General features: G+C 49.9%; 1 protein-coding gene across 1 annotated transcript; it reads right to left on the bottom strand.

The window, feature by feature from the left end:
• Window positions 1-8,486: 8,486 nt before the first annotated feature.
• LOC136294337 (nucleolar pre-ribosomal-associated protein 1-like) lies at window positions 8,487-12,542 on the bottom strand. Its single transcript, XM_066191963.1, has 5 exons — window positions 12,301-12,542; window positions 11,468-11,573; window positions 10,792-10,935; window positions 10,047-10,156; window positions 8,487-8,854 (listed from the first exon to the last, which is right to left on the bottom strand). Exons 1-5 carry the CDS (start codon window positions 12,540-12,542, stop codon window positions 8,845-8,847), a joined length of 612 nt encoding a protein of 203 aa, XP_066048060.1. The 3' UTR covers window positions 8,487-8,844.
• Between the last annotated feature and the right edge of the window lie 1,166 nt (window positions 12,543-13,708).

Raw genomic sequence — 13,708 nt, 5'->3', positions numbered from 1 at the left:
CTGCCGCCGTCCATCTTGCCACTTTACTCCCAGGAACTGGATCTCTCTGGCAGGTCCCTTGACTTTGCTCTTCTTGATGGCAAACCCGGCTTTCAGCAAAATCTGGATGATCCTCTCTCCTTTCTCGAACACTTCAGCTGCAGTCTTTCCCCACACAATGATGTCATCAATGTACTGTAGATGTTCCGGAGCCTCACCTTTCTCCAGTGCAGCCTGGATCAGCCCATGGCAGATGGTGGGGCTGTGTTTCCACCCCTGGGGCAGCCGGTTCCAGGTGTACTGCACGCCCCTCCAGGTGAAAGCAAACTGAGGCCTGCATTCTGCAGCCAGAGGAATGGAGAAAAATGCATTGGCAATGTCAATAGTGGCATACCACCTCGCTGCCTTGGACTCCAGCTCGTACTGAAGTTCCAGCATGTCCGGCACAGCAGCGCTCAGCGGTGGAGTCACTTCATTCAATGCACGATAGTCCACAGTCAGTCTCCATTCTCCATCAGACTTGCGCACAGGCCAGATGGGGCTGTTGAAGGGTGAGTGGGTTTTGCTGACCACCCCTTGGCTCTCCAGCTCACGGATCATCTTGTGGATGGGGATCACGGCGTCCCGATTTGTCCGATACTGCCGACGGTGCACTGTCGAGGTGGCAACAGGTACTTGTTGTTCTTCTACCTTCAGGAGTCCCACTGCAGATGGGTTCTCTGATAGTCCCGGCAAGGTGTTCAACTGCTTAATGTTCTCTGTCTCCACAGCAGCTATTCCAAAAGCCCATCTGAGTCCTTTAGGGTCTTTATAATATCCATTCCTGAGGAAGTCTATGCCCAGAATACATGGAGCCTCTGGGCCGGTCACAATCGGAAGTTTCTGCCACTCCTTCCCGGTCAGGCTCACCTCGGCTTCAACCAGAGTCAGTTCCTGTGATCCCCCCGTCACCCCGGCAATGGAAATCGGTTCTGCCCCCACATGTCCTGATGGCATTAGAGTACACTGCGACCCAGTATCTACTAAAGCTTCATATTTTTGTGGCTCTGATGTGCCAGGCCATCGAATCCACACAGTCCAAAAAACCCGATTTTCCCGTGCCTCTTCCTGGCTAGAGGCAGGGCCCCTCTAGCACTGGTTATTATTCCCTTCTTGGACGTACATGGTAGAGGTTCCTTCGAGGGAATCTGACACAGCATTCCCACCTCCGTAATACCTGGCAGCTTGCTCATGGGAGGCTGAGGCTACCTTCATTCTAGTGGAACTCCCTCTGTTAGCGTTTCTCTCCTTGAGCTCACGTACCCGTGCTGCCAGGACAGAAGTAGGTTTCCCATGCCACGCTCCCATGTCCTCCCCATGGTCCCGCAGATAAAACCACAGGTCAGCTCGAGGGGTGTACCCTCTCTCTCTCGCTGGGGAATGTTGGGCTCTGATTCTGGGGCCTGTGACTCGCACCGGTGCTACATGGGAACTGTTCCTTCTCATCTCCTCTCTCACCTCCTTTATCTCCTCTTTGAGTTCCTTCACCACCGCAGAGACATGAGCCTGCATTGGGCCACTGATCATACTTTCATAATTTCTGAGCTTGTTGGCAACAGAACCCACTGTCTCTCGGTTATCCTCGGCATTAATTGTTGCGATGAATGTGGCGTATTGGGATGGTCCATGAGTTGCCAGATTCCACAACATGTGCCCTGTGCATTTAACCTTGTCGGGGTCATTATCATGCTGTCCGGTCTTCCCAAAAAGTACTTCCAATACTGCCACTTCTCTCAACTGTTGGATTCCTTCCTCAAGGGTCTTCCATCGCATTCTATTGTTGTGCTCTTGCATTCTGTCTCTGTGGACAAATCTCTCTCTCACACTCATTAGAAGTCGTTCCCAAAGGGGAAGGGGCCTTTGCTCTCTTACAAATACCTGATTTATACCTGAGTCCTGGGTCAAGGGTCCCAAATTCCTTGCTTCAGCACTATCCAGTTGCACACCTGTACCCATAAGGTCCCAGACTCGAAGTAGCCAGGCTGTATAAGCCTCACGTCCTCGTCGTGCAATATCTTTTTGCAGATTACGTAGACTTTCATATGTCAGGGACTCAGTGATGATCTCAACCTGTGGCTCTTCTGTGGATTGTGAGGACCCTCCTTTCTTACCCTTAATATCAGGATCTGACGATTTCACTTTACACTTCCTTGTTTCCACAGGGGCGACTGCTGCTGGCTGTGGCTGCCCTTGTGGTTCAGCTGGAACCTGGACAGTTGTAACATCTGTGGGTTCCACTGCTGCACCATCAGTCTCTGCCTTCTCGGGGCAGGGGGAGGGTTTTTCATGAGCTGGGGAAATGTACTCTTTCAGCATTTGGCCTATCTCTTTTACCAGAACCTCAACCCAATCCGGGTGGGTCCTTTCTGGGGCAGGCTGTGGGGCAGAGTCAGGCTCTGGGGTATCATCCCTATTCTGTGGGGTAGGTATCAGGGTGGTTATCCAGGTCAATCTTCCCTTATCTCTGAATGCTAAACAGAATACGCATATTAGCAGCACCAGCCATTGTATGATATCATTAGCATTCAGAGAGGATTTAAACCCTTCAAAAACTGGTGGGGCAGACCCAAAGAGATGGGTAAAGGGTTGGGAAAAAGAAACTTCCCCCAGTGTCATTTCCTCACAGTAGGTACCATTGTTAAAGTAACTCCAAAAACACACAGTTAGTGTACGATAGCCCTGAATCCATGTGCCTGCCTTCCAGAGGAAATTAAAAATCCATGAGTTCTTCACCTTATTAAGCCATAAAATAAACTGGATGACAGTCACAGTAGCCTTAGTTATAGGGCCCATGTTTAGATAAGGGCCTGCAAATGGAAGGAATACAGCCACAACCACATGCCACCCAAACCAGGCTAAGTTAGACCACATGATGCAGCCTAATGAGGTTTTTATATCCAACGCACACAAAAGAAAGTACTAGGTTAGTTAAGAACTGCTATTTCTCTTCCCTTTTCTTTTCTCAGTGCCCTCAAGCCCCACGTTGGGCGCCAAAATCTGTCTTGGTTTAGGAAGACAGGTATCTGCTAGGTAAAATTACAATCAGAGGCTCTTTGGCAAAGATTTGGGAAATAGGAATAGCAGTTCTTTACTAGTATGTAATACAAAGCAAACAAACACAAAAAAACTCCCCCCCCCACCAAATAACTACAGCATTAATGACAAACGACAACAGTACCAAGAACCTTGAGGGCTTTGTTTCACAAAACCCAGGGCAGTTTGGTTTCAGTGTCCCTGCAGGATCCTCAGAGCACCAAGCTGGAACAGTGGAAAAGTCCCGGGCTGGTAGCTGGGATGGCAGGGTGTCCCGGCAGGCAGGGGCAGGATGTCCCAGCAGCGCAGGGGGTGCAGGGTCACGCCGCAGCAAGAGGAGCAGCGCCGAAGGAGCCGAAGGCGAGGCAGAAAAGCGGCCCAGCTTCTGCGAGTGGCAGAGAAAAACTCAGGATTCAGGTCGAACCGGTGATAGTAGATTTCCCAGGACTGGATCCCTTTGGCCACAGTGAAACTCCTCCAGCCAGCAACAGCCGTTCTCCGCTCAGCGTGCTTTGCGGCGGCTGAGCTCCTCGAGGAGCGGCAGACACGCGTCTCCCCGAACGCCGGAAGCAGAAAAGCACGCAGCTGCCTCAAGCTTTGTCTTTTACCTGCGTTATCTCCCCCTTCCACCTTTTGTCCACCTCTTTGTTTCAGTTAAGTACTCTCAAGTATCCAACACTTGGTCTCCTTGGTAACTTGTAGGGAAAAAATTCTTTAGAGAAAGAAGGAACAAACCTAACCCCCAACAACATATCAGAAGTCTGTTAAAAAGCTACTTAAATTAATTCTACCTCAAATAAAAACAGACCCATCTACAAAGTTATCTTCACTCAAAAACCAAATTACACATAAAAATTAATACCAAAAAAGCTCCCAACAAAACACTATATATCACAAAAAAATGCAATACTGAATAAAAACCACATATAAATACCACTATTTAATAAAATCCCAAGTGGAGGGGGATTCATCCCAATTTAAACCTCTTTTTTCCTCACAACCCCCATGTTTTTTTCTAGGGGCACCAGGGAGGGGGCTGGCAAGATAAAATTGAAAAGGGAAAGGAGACACCCCCCCCCCCCCCCCCCCCAAACCTACACTGGCTCACCTACTGCTGTTGCCTGGCACAAATATTTGTCCCTTGCACCTCCTTTAAGCAATGCCCCACATCCAAGTGCATCCAGAGCCAATAATCCCACCATCATTCCATGAGACACTCCCAGTAGCCAACCCTAAGCCCCTCTCCTCCAGCAGCTCCATGCCAAAGTAAACTGAGGGAGACCCCCTCGCAAGAAGCCCTCGGCAGGAGCTGCCCCCTCATCACCCTCACAGCTCGCACCTGGGGTTTCTGCCACTCAGAGTGTGAGGGCAGGGGCAGAAGCGGTTTGCCAGTCATCCCCTGGACACTTCAATGTCTTCACCTCACACACTGGGGCACTGGGCTTTCCTTGCTATAGATAAGGACCCCTCTTTTCCTGCAGGTGCCCAAGGCTGAGATTGGGATTCCAGTTCCAAAATTCCATATGTGTGAGGTTCATAATTCCTAAGGAAATTCCCCAGCAATCATTACCCTTTATTTACAATTTTTGGAGGGGTGGTAGGTGGGACAGGATGGGAGGGTTCAGTTGTTTGGCTGACACTTTGTCTGTTCACACTGCAGAAGTGACATGATCCCTTCTGCTTTCCCCTGCTCCCACCCCCGGACCGGATAAGGGGGTCCTGAGGAGGAGGCCGGGGCGAACCCCGATAGGAGGAGAGGGCCCAGGGCAAGGGGCTGGGACTGAAGGGGATAAAAAGTCCTCCCTCTGTCCCACCCCCCTCCCCCCAAGGGGGCTCACCCAGGGACCCCCTCCTCCGGAGGGAGCCCTTCCTAACCCCCTAGCCCAGGACCCCCTCCTAAGGAGGGGGCCCTCCCTAACACTCAGCCCCGCCACCGTGGGACCCCCCTTCTCTAAGGAAGGGGTCCCCCTAACCCCAGCCCCAACTCCCCCAGGGGCACCCCAGTGTGATGTGGGGAAAGTCAGATCCCCGGGTGTGTCAGGCCGTGTTTTTAACTGCATGGGGGGACAGCCGCAGAGCAGGCCGGCCCCGTGTGGGGGCTCCAGCGAGGGCGGGGGGTGCCAGGCTCCAGCCCTCTGGGCTTTAGTCTCCCGTGCCCCGAGACCCACGGATGCAGGAGGAAGCGAGAAAGGGGATGACGGGAAGAGAGGAGGGCTAGCAGGGATGAGAAGGGTTGGGCGGGGGTGTTGTCAGGGTGTGTTGGGAAGCAGGAGGGGAAGGGAAAAGAAGGGTGGGGGGGAAGAAGGCGGGTGGATGGGGGAGAGGGGGAATAGAAGTGGGTAGCGGGGTAGGGACAGGAGAGGAAGAAGTGGGGGGTCAGGTTTGGGGGGGAGAGGAGGGGAGTGCTTTGGGGACAAAGAACAGGAATACAGGGAGAAGAAAGGAAGGTTAGAAGGGGGGACAGGAGGGCAGGCCAGAATGGGAGGGAAAGGCTTTGGGGAGGAGAGGGAAAGGGGGGAAAGGGAGAGAAAGGAGGGGAATACGGGGAAGAGGAATGAGGGGTAGAGGGGGGGACAGGAGGGGAAGCCGAATCCCGTCCTGTCCCAGGCTATGAGCCCGGACAGTGGGCTCCTGTCTCCAACGTGCTCAGAGTGAGCAAAGGGCTGGCAAAGTGATTTCCATAGATTAAATCACTTCGTCCCGGCCCCGCGCACCTGATCCGAGCCCGGGACCCGCCCCTGAAGCGGCGTCCCTGGTACCGCCCGGCCCCGCCCCCGGCCGCCTCCAGGGTGTGCCTCACAGAGCCCCGGCCCTGTCCCAAGCCCAGCCCGGCCCGGCCCCCCGCCCTGTCCGGGATGCTGCATTCTGCGGAGCTTGGCTCGGTTCGGCTGCACTCGGTGCCGCTCTATGTGTTCGACGTGGCTCGGCTCGGTTGGCTGAACTCGGTGCCGCTTGCTGCATTCGGCCAATCTCGGCTCGGCTGCCTGGGGGTGGCGTGGGCCGGCCCGAGGCACCGCACGGGGAAGCGGAGCTGCCTCACGTTAAACACGCAGAGCTCGGTGTTTTCCGGCTGCCGAGTCCCGCAAGCCGGCGCACGGACACGAACAGGGGCACAGGGTCCAGCAGCACCTCACCAGGCAGTGACTGCACTCGCGCTAATTAATGGGCATGAGAGCAGGCAGCTGGGCTCGGCTGAGCTCGGTGCCGCTCAGCTCAGTTCGGCTGCACGCTGCCCAGTTCACTTGAACTTGGCTCGGTTCGGCTGAACTTGGCTAGATTTGGTTAAACTTAGCTAAGCTCAGCTAGATTCAGCTCACAGATTTCCTCATGTCAGCTGCTAGTAATTCTACATGACACAAACTGTAGCTTTTAAAGGGCTTGGGGGTTTTTAAAGAAATGAAAATTTAAACTCAAGTCTTGGTACAGAGCCAATGGCTCCTTTAGGACAAGAATATTTAAATGTAGAAGCAATTCCCTTATTTGCATCTCATTTTTATTTACCCCTTCCCTGGAAATTCAATGCATATCACAAGGAACGTGCAGTTCTGGTTTTCCCCTGTACAGTATTTGTGCAAAGGACCCGGGACAGGACGCAGTCATGAGTCAATTGAATAAATCCTGGTTTACTTTTCACAGGTGCTTGTTCTGGCACTGCATATTTGCAGATGTGGGGTGGCATGTTCAACTACCCTCATGGCCACATTCGAGAACAGCTTATCAGATTTTGCACATATACTCAATAAGCAGAAAATCCTTTGGGGTTTAGTTCCATCTCTCACCTGTTCCAAGTGGAGAGAAGATGGGCTTTTGTTGCACATCACAGCAGTAGTGATGGATGAGGGCTTTTTTTAATTAAAAAAAAAGGGTAATAAAAAAACCCAGGTCTGATATCAATGTCTTTCCAAGCCAATAAAGTTTTTTTAAACCCAAGAAGACCATCATGATTCCCGAGTTCAGTCTTTTATTCATACTGGTTTTGGTATCATGAAATCAGCCAGATTCTTCAAGAAATAGTAAATTGTCATGACTAAACCTCTGGCTCCTTGTCATTTGCACTTACAGCCCATTGTGGGAAGCTCTGCAGCCTTTTTTTCCCCATCTTATATTGGAGAGAAGATGGATATTAATAACACACACGTCCACAAACAGTCTCTCTGGTTCTACAAAAAGTTAAAAATGTCAGTAATAAAAATGATATAAGTAATATTCTGTCTCAGACTGTTCAAGAAAAGAGAAATTGAAGCTTTAATGTTCCACTGAGAGATACTGAATAAAATCTTTCCCCTAAGTTTGCACACAGTAATAAAATACTGAGGTTTTTTTACCAAACAAGTCAGGTCTGTATGAGAGCAGCTCAGGAGGCTTCCATGGCACACAGTGATGATGGCAGAGCAGAGAACGTTAAAGATGAAGTGTTAGTTCCCTGAATTAATGCCCTGATGTAGCCAAATTTTTTTTGCAGAGAGACATAATAGCTTCTTTTCCTTGTTTCTGAGTTTCCGAGTCATCCTGTAATTCATAACCTGCACGAGTGCAGACCCATCTGACATGAGTAAGTAACATATCCGGCTCCTGGGCTCCAAGCCACATGTCTCCGTTGTAAACGGAAGTCAGGAATACCAAAACAGCTGTGGAAGAAAGATGAGAGAAAAATCAGAACAGATATTCTTCTCTTTCCACACAGTAATAAAAAACGGCCAAGCTGTTTACCTCCAGGACTACGTTTTAAAATAGTTCCCTAACTAGTTTTCCTAGATGGAAAATCTGGAGTGGCTTTGCCCATGCCAAGCCAATGATCGTGCTCACAAGTGGGAACAAACCAGTTTCCTGTTAAATAAAATAGTTTGAAATCTGACCCGTCAGCTGCTATCATTGACCAGCAACAGGAATCAGCATCCATACCCACACGGACCTGTTTTTTGCAGACTGTTTTCCCTCTTGGAATTACATTTCTTTTATACCTTTTGTTCCAGTTTAGTCCTTGAAAGGGAAGTTTCTTAGAGGGAGTGTGAGTGTTGTAGTGTCAGAAAACCTCATAGAGTAACCATGCTCCGTGCTACCCACCCCTGCCCCCATCCCAAGAAAGACACTGCTTCTGCTGTGGGAAGCCATGAGCCTGGGTGGATATGGGTAAACTAGTTTAAACCTGGATTTAAAAAGCCATGGAATTTCCTAGCTCCTCCCACCACTGCCTCGTAACGAGTGATAAGAACAAGACAAGGCACCTGTCTGGTCCGCATCCTCTTCCGTCGCTGGTGACAGGCACAGGGATTTCACAGGCTTGTGGAAGGTGCTGGACAGGGCCTGCTCCTCCAGTAGCTGCAACATGATGGAACTGAGCACTCCGAGCTCCCTGGAGAGCCCAGCTGAGGCGCTGCTGGCCTGGCTGAGCCGGGTGTAAAGCCTGAAGAGGTCGTTCCTCAGTGTCTCATCCCTGAGCATCACGTGCGCAGCTGGCAGGCATGGTGGGACGTGGTTCCGCAGCCACCTCAGGGCTGGGGACACGTCCTGCTCCCTGAGGAGGCTCTGCCTGGCCAGGGACCTCAGCAGCCCCTCGGTGACCACGTGAGTGGACGCACAGGTGACGGCCACTGCCTCGCCCCCAGGTTCACCAGCTCTGAGGGTCTCCCCTCCCTGTGTGGAGGGTGGTGCTGGGAAAACAGGGTCCCAATGGGCTGCATTTCTTCAGCTCAGACACTTCCACGTCTGCAGCAGTGTCACCTTCTTCCTCGTTTTTTTTTCTGAGAGTGATGATTTTTCTGATGAGATGAGGCTTGAGATTTGTTCTTGTCTTTAGTATTTTCTGTAAGAAGAAAACCCCACCAAAACAAACATCAGATACTCCAAAGGATTTTCCTGATACAAACTTGTGCAAGTAAGGTGCTCTCCTGTGTTGATTCAGTTTTTACCATGGTAGGCACCAGCCTCGTTAAGCAGCCAGATGGAGTCTGCGCTGTTCCAATGGGCTCCGGGAGCTCCCAGGGACTCCAGGCTGGAACTCTATTCCAAACTGGATCCCCCGGCCTGGAGGTGAGAGAAGCTCCTGAAGCCTTACTTTATTCCCCATGGATTCAAATAGCTAAATCCTCCTGTCAAAGAAATAACACCCAAATTCACTACTCAAGACACAAATTGAGGGTGAAAAAAGCCATTCATCTACCAGAGATAAAGAAATCCTCCTGGCCTTAATAGAGTTCAAACTAAACAGAGGATGAAATGCAAACCGACTAAAACAAAGTACTTATCAAATACGTTTGATTAATGTGGCCAAAACATACAGAAATTCATTTACAAGCTGAATAGGAAGAAATTTCCTCTTCACCTGGGATTGATTCTTGTTTTCTCTCATCTAAATTTGTTAGCCACAGAGTATGGAGTAAGGAAATCATTTTATTTATCACTTTGTTTTCCAGAAACCTGAAAAAAAACCCAAAACTAACCAAACAACAACAAAACAAAAGAGAAAACCACGTTTGGAAGGCAGATCCTCACCAGCAGCTGGTCCATCACCTACAGGCGACCATATCCTAGTGCACTTGCCTGAAACTGTCAGGGCGCTCTGTGCAGAAGAGATTTTTGGTGGATGTAAATGTATGTGAGGGAGAGGCAAGGGGAGGAGGAATGTTCTAGACAGCTCAAAGCCATTACTGTGCCACTTCCTGTGCAGCAGGTCCTGTGACAGGATGTGAATTGAGGGTGTTCATATTGGTGTCTTTACCTTTTAAATTCCAAAGTGCCATTTTGCTTTCTCAGTTTTTCAAGGAATTGGTTTTCAATTCATGAAGCCCCTCCACCATCATCCCTCCTACCACAACCTGAAAGCATCTTGATTCTGTTTTCAAAACCACAAGGGACACTTCAGAGTTCAGCAAGTTGTGCCAGTCCAGCCCTTGGTGCGTCTGGCTCCCTGCCTGTCACTTTTCATACTCAGTCATGCAATTACTCTACCGTGGACAGCAAAATTGTTCCCACTTCTCCTGTACTTCTCTGCTTACCTTTTCTCTAAGCTGTGCAGGACCCATGTGAGGTGGCTGTGATCCTGGATCAGCTCATAGGCAGCTCTGCTGGCATGGGCAGCACTTTGGAATATCTCCAGCATACAACTCTGAAACAGAAAATATAACTTGTTCTTTTACCGTCAAGATCTAATTATCTAACTTGGAATTAGCAATTGGATCAACTTCAAGGTGAAATGAACACCACCTGCTCTCAGCAACTCCAGGGAAGGAAAGACATTCTCTGTTCAAAGCTACTCTTACAAGAAGTCTCCAGGTAGCGAGAGGATTTTGTCCTTTTGTCCAAGATTTTGATACCTGAAATACTCAGGGTGGATGCTCCCAAACCTGAGAGCTACTGGCACATGAGTTTCCCTCCCGCTGAAGCGCAGTTCAGGTAACAAATGTGCTGCCTGGGGAATGGAGAGCCCCAAAAAAGAAAAGGCCCTGACTGTAGGCACAAAGGCACGGTGCCCACGTGAGGCTCTGTGATGGCAGCAACCTGTTCCAGTTGATAAGGGTTTTACTGGTTTATACATAAGCAATATGTCTTAGATATATTGCATAGTTTAGACATAAGCAATTTTTTTTCCCCCTCCACACATCCAGAAAATCAACAAGGAACAGGTTTTCAAGAAGACAGAGGCAGAGTCAGCTGCTCCTTTTTGCTTTGTGCTTGAGATCTCAAAGCCATGCAAACTTCTGTGCTTTGGGGTGTTTCGGTGCTTTCCTTTTAAATTCTTACCTGGGAGCCCTCATCACACAAAGGACTGTTGAAAAAGCAGAGAATGACCTGGAAAATCCTCTGGCAGTCATGAAGCTCACCGCAATGTTTGTCACGCAGCCCTTCCCCAAGACACCCAAGGATCTGCTCACGCTGTGCTTTGTACTGGAAGCCGCAAAGAAAAATACCACCATCAGACATTTAGACATTTCCAAAAAATAACTGCCCCTAAGAGCATAAAACCTGGTTCCCTGCCAGTGCCAGCTCAGGGCTTACCACAGCTTGTTCTGAACTTCTACAATTCCATTTCCACTGCATGTTTGGGCTGCAGACTGATTGTTCCTGATGGATGTTAGGGATTAAATTTGGAAGGAGTGGAAATTGAGAAGTTGCTATTCCTAAAACACTTCAGTGGAACTCAACATTACTAATCTAAACTCAGAGATGAATGGAAGCTAGCTGGGGCAGAATATGCTGTTTATTGCGCTCACAGAGCATACACAGCACAACTCACTGTGTGTTAGTATGAAGAAAACAACAAAGCCACCACAGGAATAGCAGTTTAAATTCCAATATGAAACAAAAGAAAGATGCTTCTAAATAACCACCGAGGGGAGAATGAGATTTCAATGTATTTTTATGGCCTTTTTCCATAAATTTCTGAAGAATTACTGGATACCTAAAATGGTACACTTACCTCAGAATCAAAACTGTAGAAAAGCTGGAAAAAACTGGTACTTTCCTCAGGTCCGAGTACTGATGTGACAGAAGAAATCTGTTTACCTTTATGTACATGTGCTCCTCTGTGAAGAGAAAAAGGTGGCATCATTTCTGCCACTCCAACAAACGGACTTGACTCACTGCCTCAGGTCAATGATAAGCTATTCAAACATTGTTTCAAGAATCCCAGGCTTGGAATTCTCAGCAACTGCTCAGCCTGGCTACTTCAAGGTATTTCCCACCCAGGGAACCCAGCGCACCCAGCCTGAAACACCACATTTGCTACAAAGCCGATCAAAAACTTGCACACACAGAGGACACGAGGCTCTAGCGAGCCCTCTTCGGGCAGCGGCAGCTCCCGGGGGGATGTGAACAGCAGACCCCGCTCCCAGCTGGCTCAGCCCGGACCCCGTGCAGCCCTCAGCCAGAGCTGCGGGAAGCTGAAACTGTCCCCGGGAAGCCCTGCCCGGACAACCGGAGCGTCCCCCCCACAACCCTTCCGCTTACCTCGGCCTCGCTCAGCTTTGCGGCAGAGAGCAGCTGCCTCCTGCTGCTGGCTACAGGACGGGGACGGCTCGGGGCAGCTCCGCCGACGGTTCTGCCAGAATGATTTTGTGTTTTCCTCCATTTCTCCGGGGCCGGAGGGCTGCAGGAAGGGGCGTGTGGGAACGGCGGGGAGCGGCGGGAATGTGGGGAACGGGACGGGTGCCCGGCACAAGGGCCACGCCCAGGCCACAGGCAGTGGCAGGACCTCGGCAGAGAGAGGCGTCCCCGCCGCTGCCTGTCAGCGCTGGCCCGGCTCCCGCCCACCCGTGGCGCCGGTGAGCCCACAGCCCGTAGCCGCGCACCTGGAAATGCCGCCGAAAATCGCGACCGGGCGGCGCCGTGGTCGGGGCAGGGCACAAGCAAGTCAGGTAGACGCCCCCGGGGTCCTTGCCTTTTTCCCGCCGTCTTTGGAAGGTCAAGCGCGTCGTGCCGAGCCGCCATCTTGGAAGTGACATCACATGATCTCTGCCCTTCTTTGCTGCCGTCTTGGTTGTGGGTGAAGCCATTTACGGTCGTCCCACCATCTTTTTTATGGCATACCTGAGCCCCCCCCGGCGCCTTAAAGAGGCACCTGACTAATTCGACTGCCTGAACACAGCCACAGCACTGCCGAGCCCACATCCTGCGTCCGCACACCTGGAAATGCTGTGTAAAGTTGTGCCCAGGCGGCGCCGTGGTCGGGGTCGCGCACAGGCAGTTGCCTGCCATGCACTCGGGGTTCCTGCATTTTTCCCGCCTATTTTCCCGCAAGCTTTGGACGGTCGGGCGGCAGCACTGTCCCCAAGCTCACAGCCCGGGGCTGCCACGGACCTCGGGGACGGGCGACAGCTGCAGTGCCGCTCCCTATCCACAGGACGGCAGCACTGCCGCACAGCTCGGCCCGGGGCTGCCGCGGGGGGGTCGCTGCAGTACCACTCTCTGTCCACACGGTGACAGCCCTGCCGCACAGTTCGGCCGGGGACACGCATAGGGGACAGGCAGAGAACAGAGGCAAAAAAGCACGTGGCCAAAAATCCTCTCAAATAAATGCCCCAAAAGACCCTCAACCACGACTTCAAACATCCTGCCTCTAACAAAATTCAACCCAAAAAAGCCTTTCGTTTAAGCTTTGTTCCACAAAAAATAAAATTTTTGTATTTATTATTTTTATATTTTATCATTACCATTTAACTTTTGTATTCAATCTACACCTACTATATATAATACATTATATCTCACATGCAATATTGTAATTAGTTATATAATGGATATTTTTTGTATTTTCTATTTCTATTTTTGTTCCTTATATTTTTCTATTTTTGTATTTATTTTTTAAATTTGTGTTTATTTGTTTATATTTTAAATGATATGAATTCATTTACCTAACACATCAGAACCACCACTATTTATAATAAATGAGCCTGGTTTTCTAAAGGGGTAAAGATTTAATTTTTATTTAAATAATATTGGCATACTTTCTCTTTCTGTGCTCTTTCTTGGGGGGGGTGTTTGTAGGGGCTTTTGTTTCAGATTTTTTTTTTCTCTTTGTTTTGTTCTGGATTTCTTTATTAGTAAACAAGGAGGTGCAGAGAGTTACAAAAGATAATGTCAACTTTGTTTTATTGCTACCTCTGAAATACACCTTGACACCAAGTTACGGCTCCTAATACTGTGCATGGGTAGAATTAGCCGT

This window comes from Chamaea fasciata, unplaced genomic scaffold (genome assembly GCF_029207755.1).
Source record: "Chamaea fasciata isolate MVZ Bird 193981 ecotype frontalis unplaced genomic scaffold, bChaFas1.0.hap1 SCAF_10, whole genome shotgun sequence".
Lineage (NCBI taxonomy): Eukaryota > Metazoa > Chordata > Aves > Passeriformes > Sylviidae > Chamaea > Chamaea fasciata.
The sequence above is the reverse complement of the archived record's forward strand: the minus strand, read 5'-3'. Positions and strand labels throughout refer to the sequence as shown.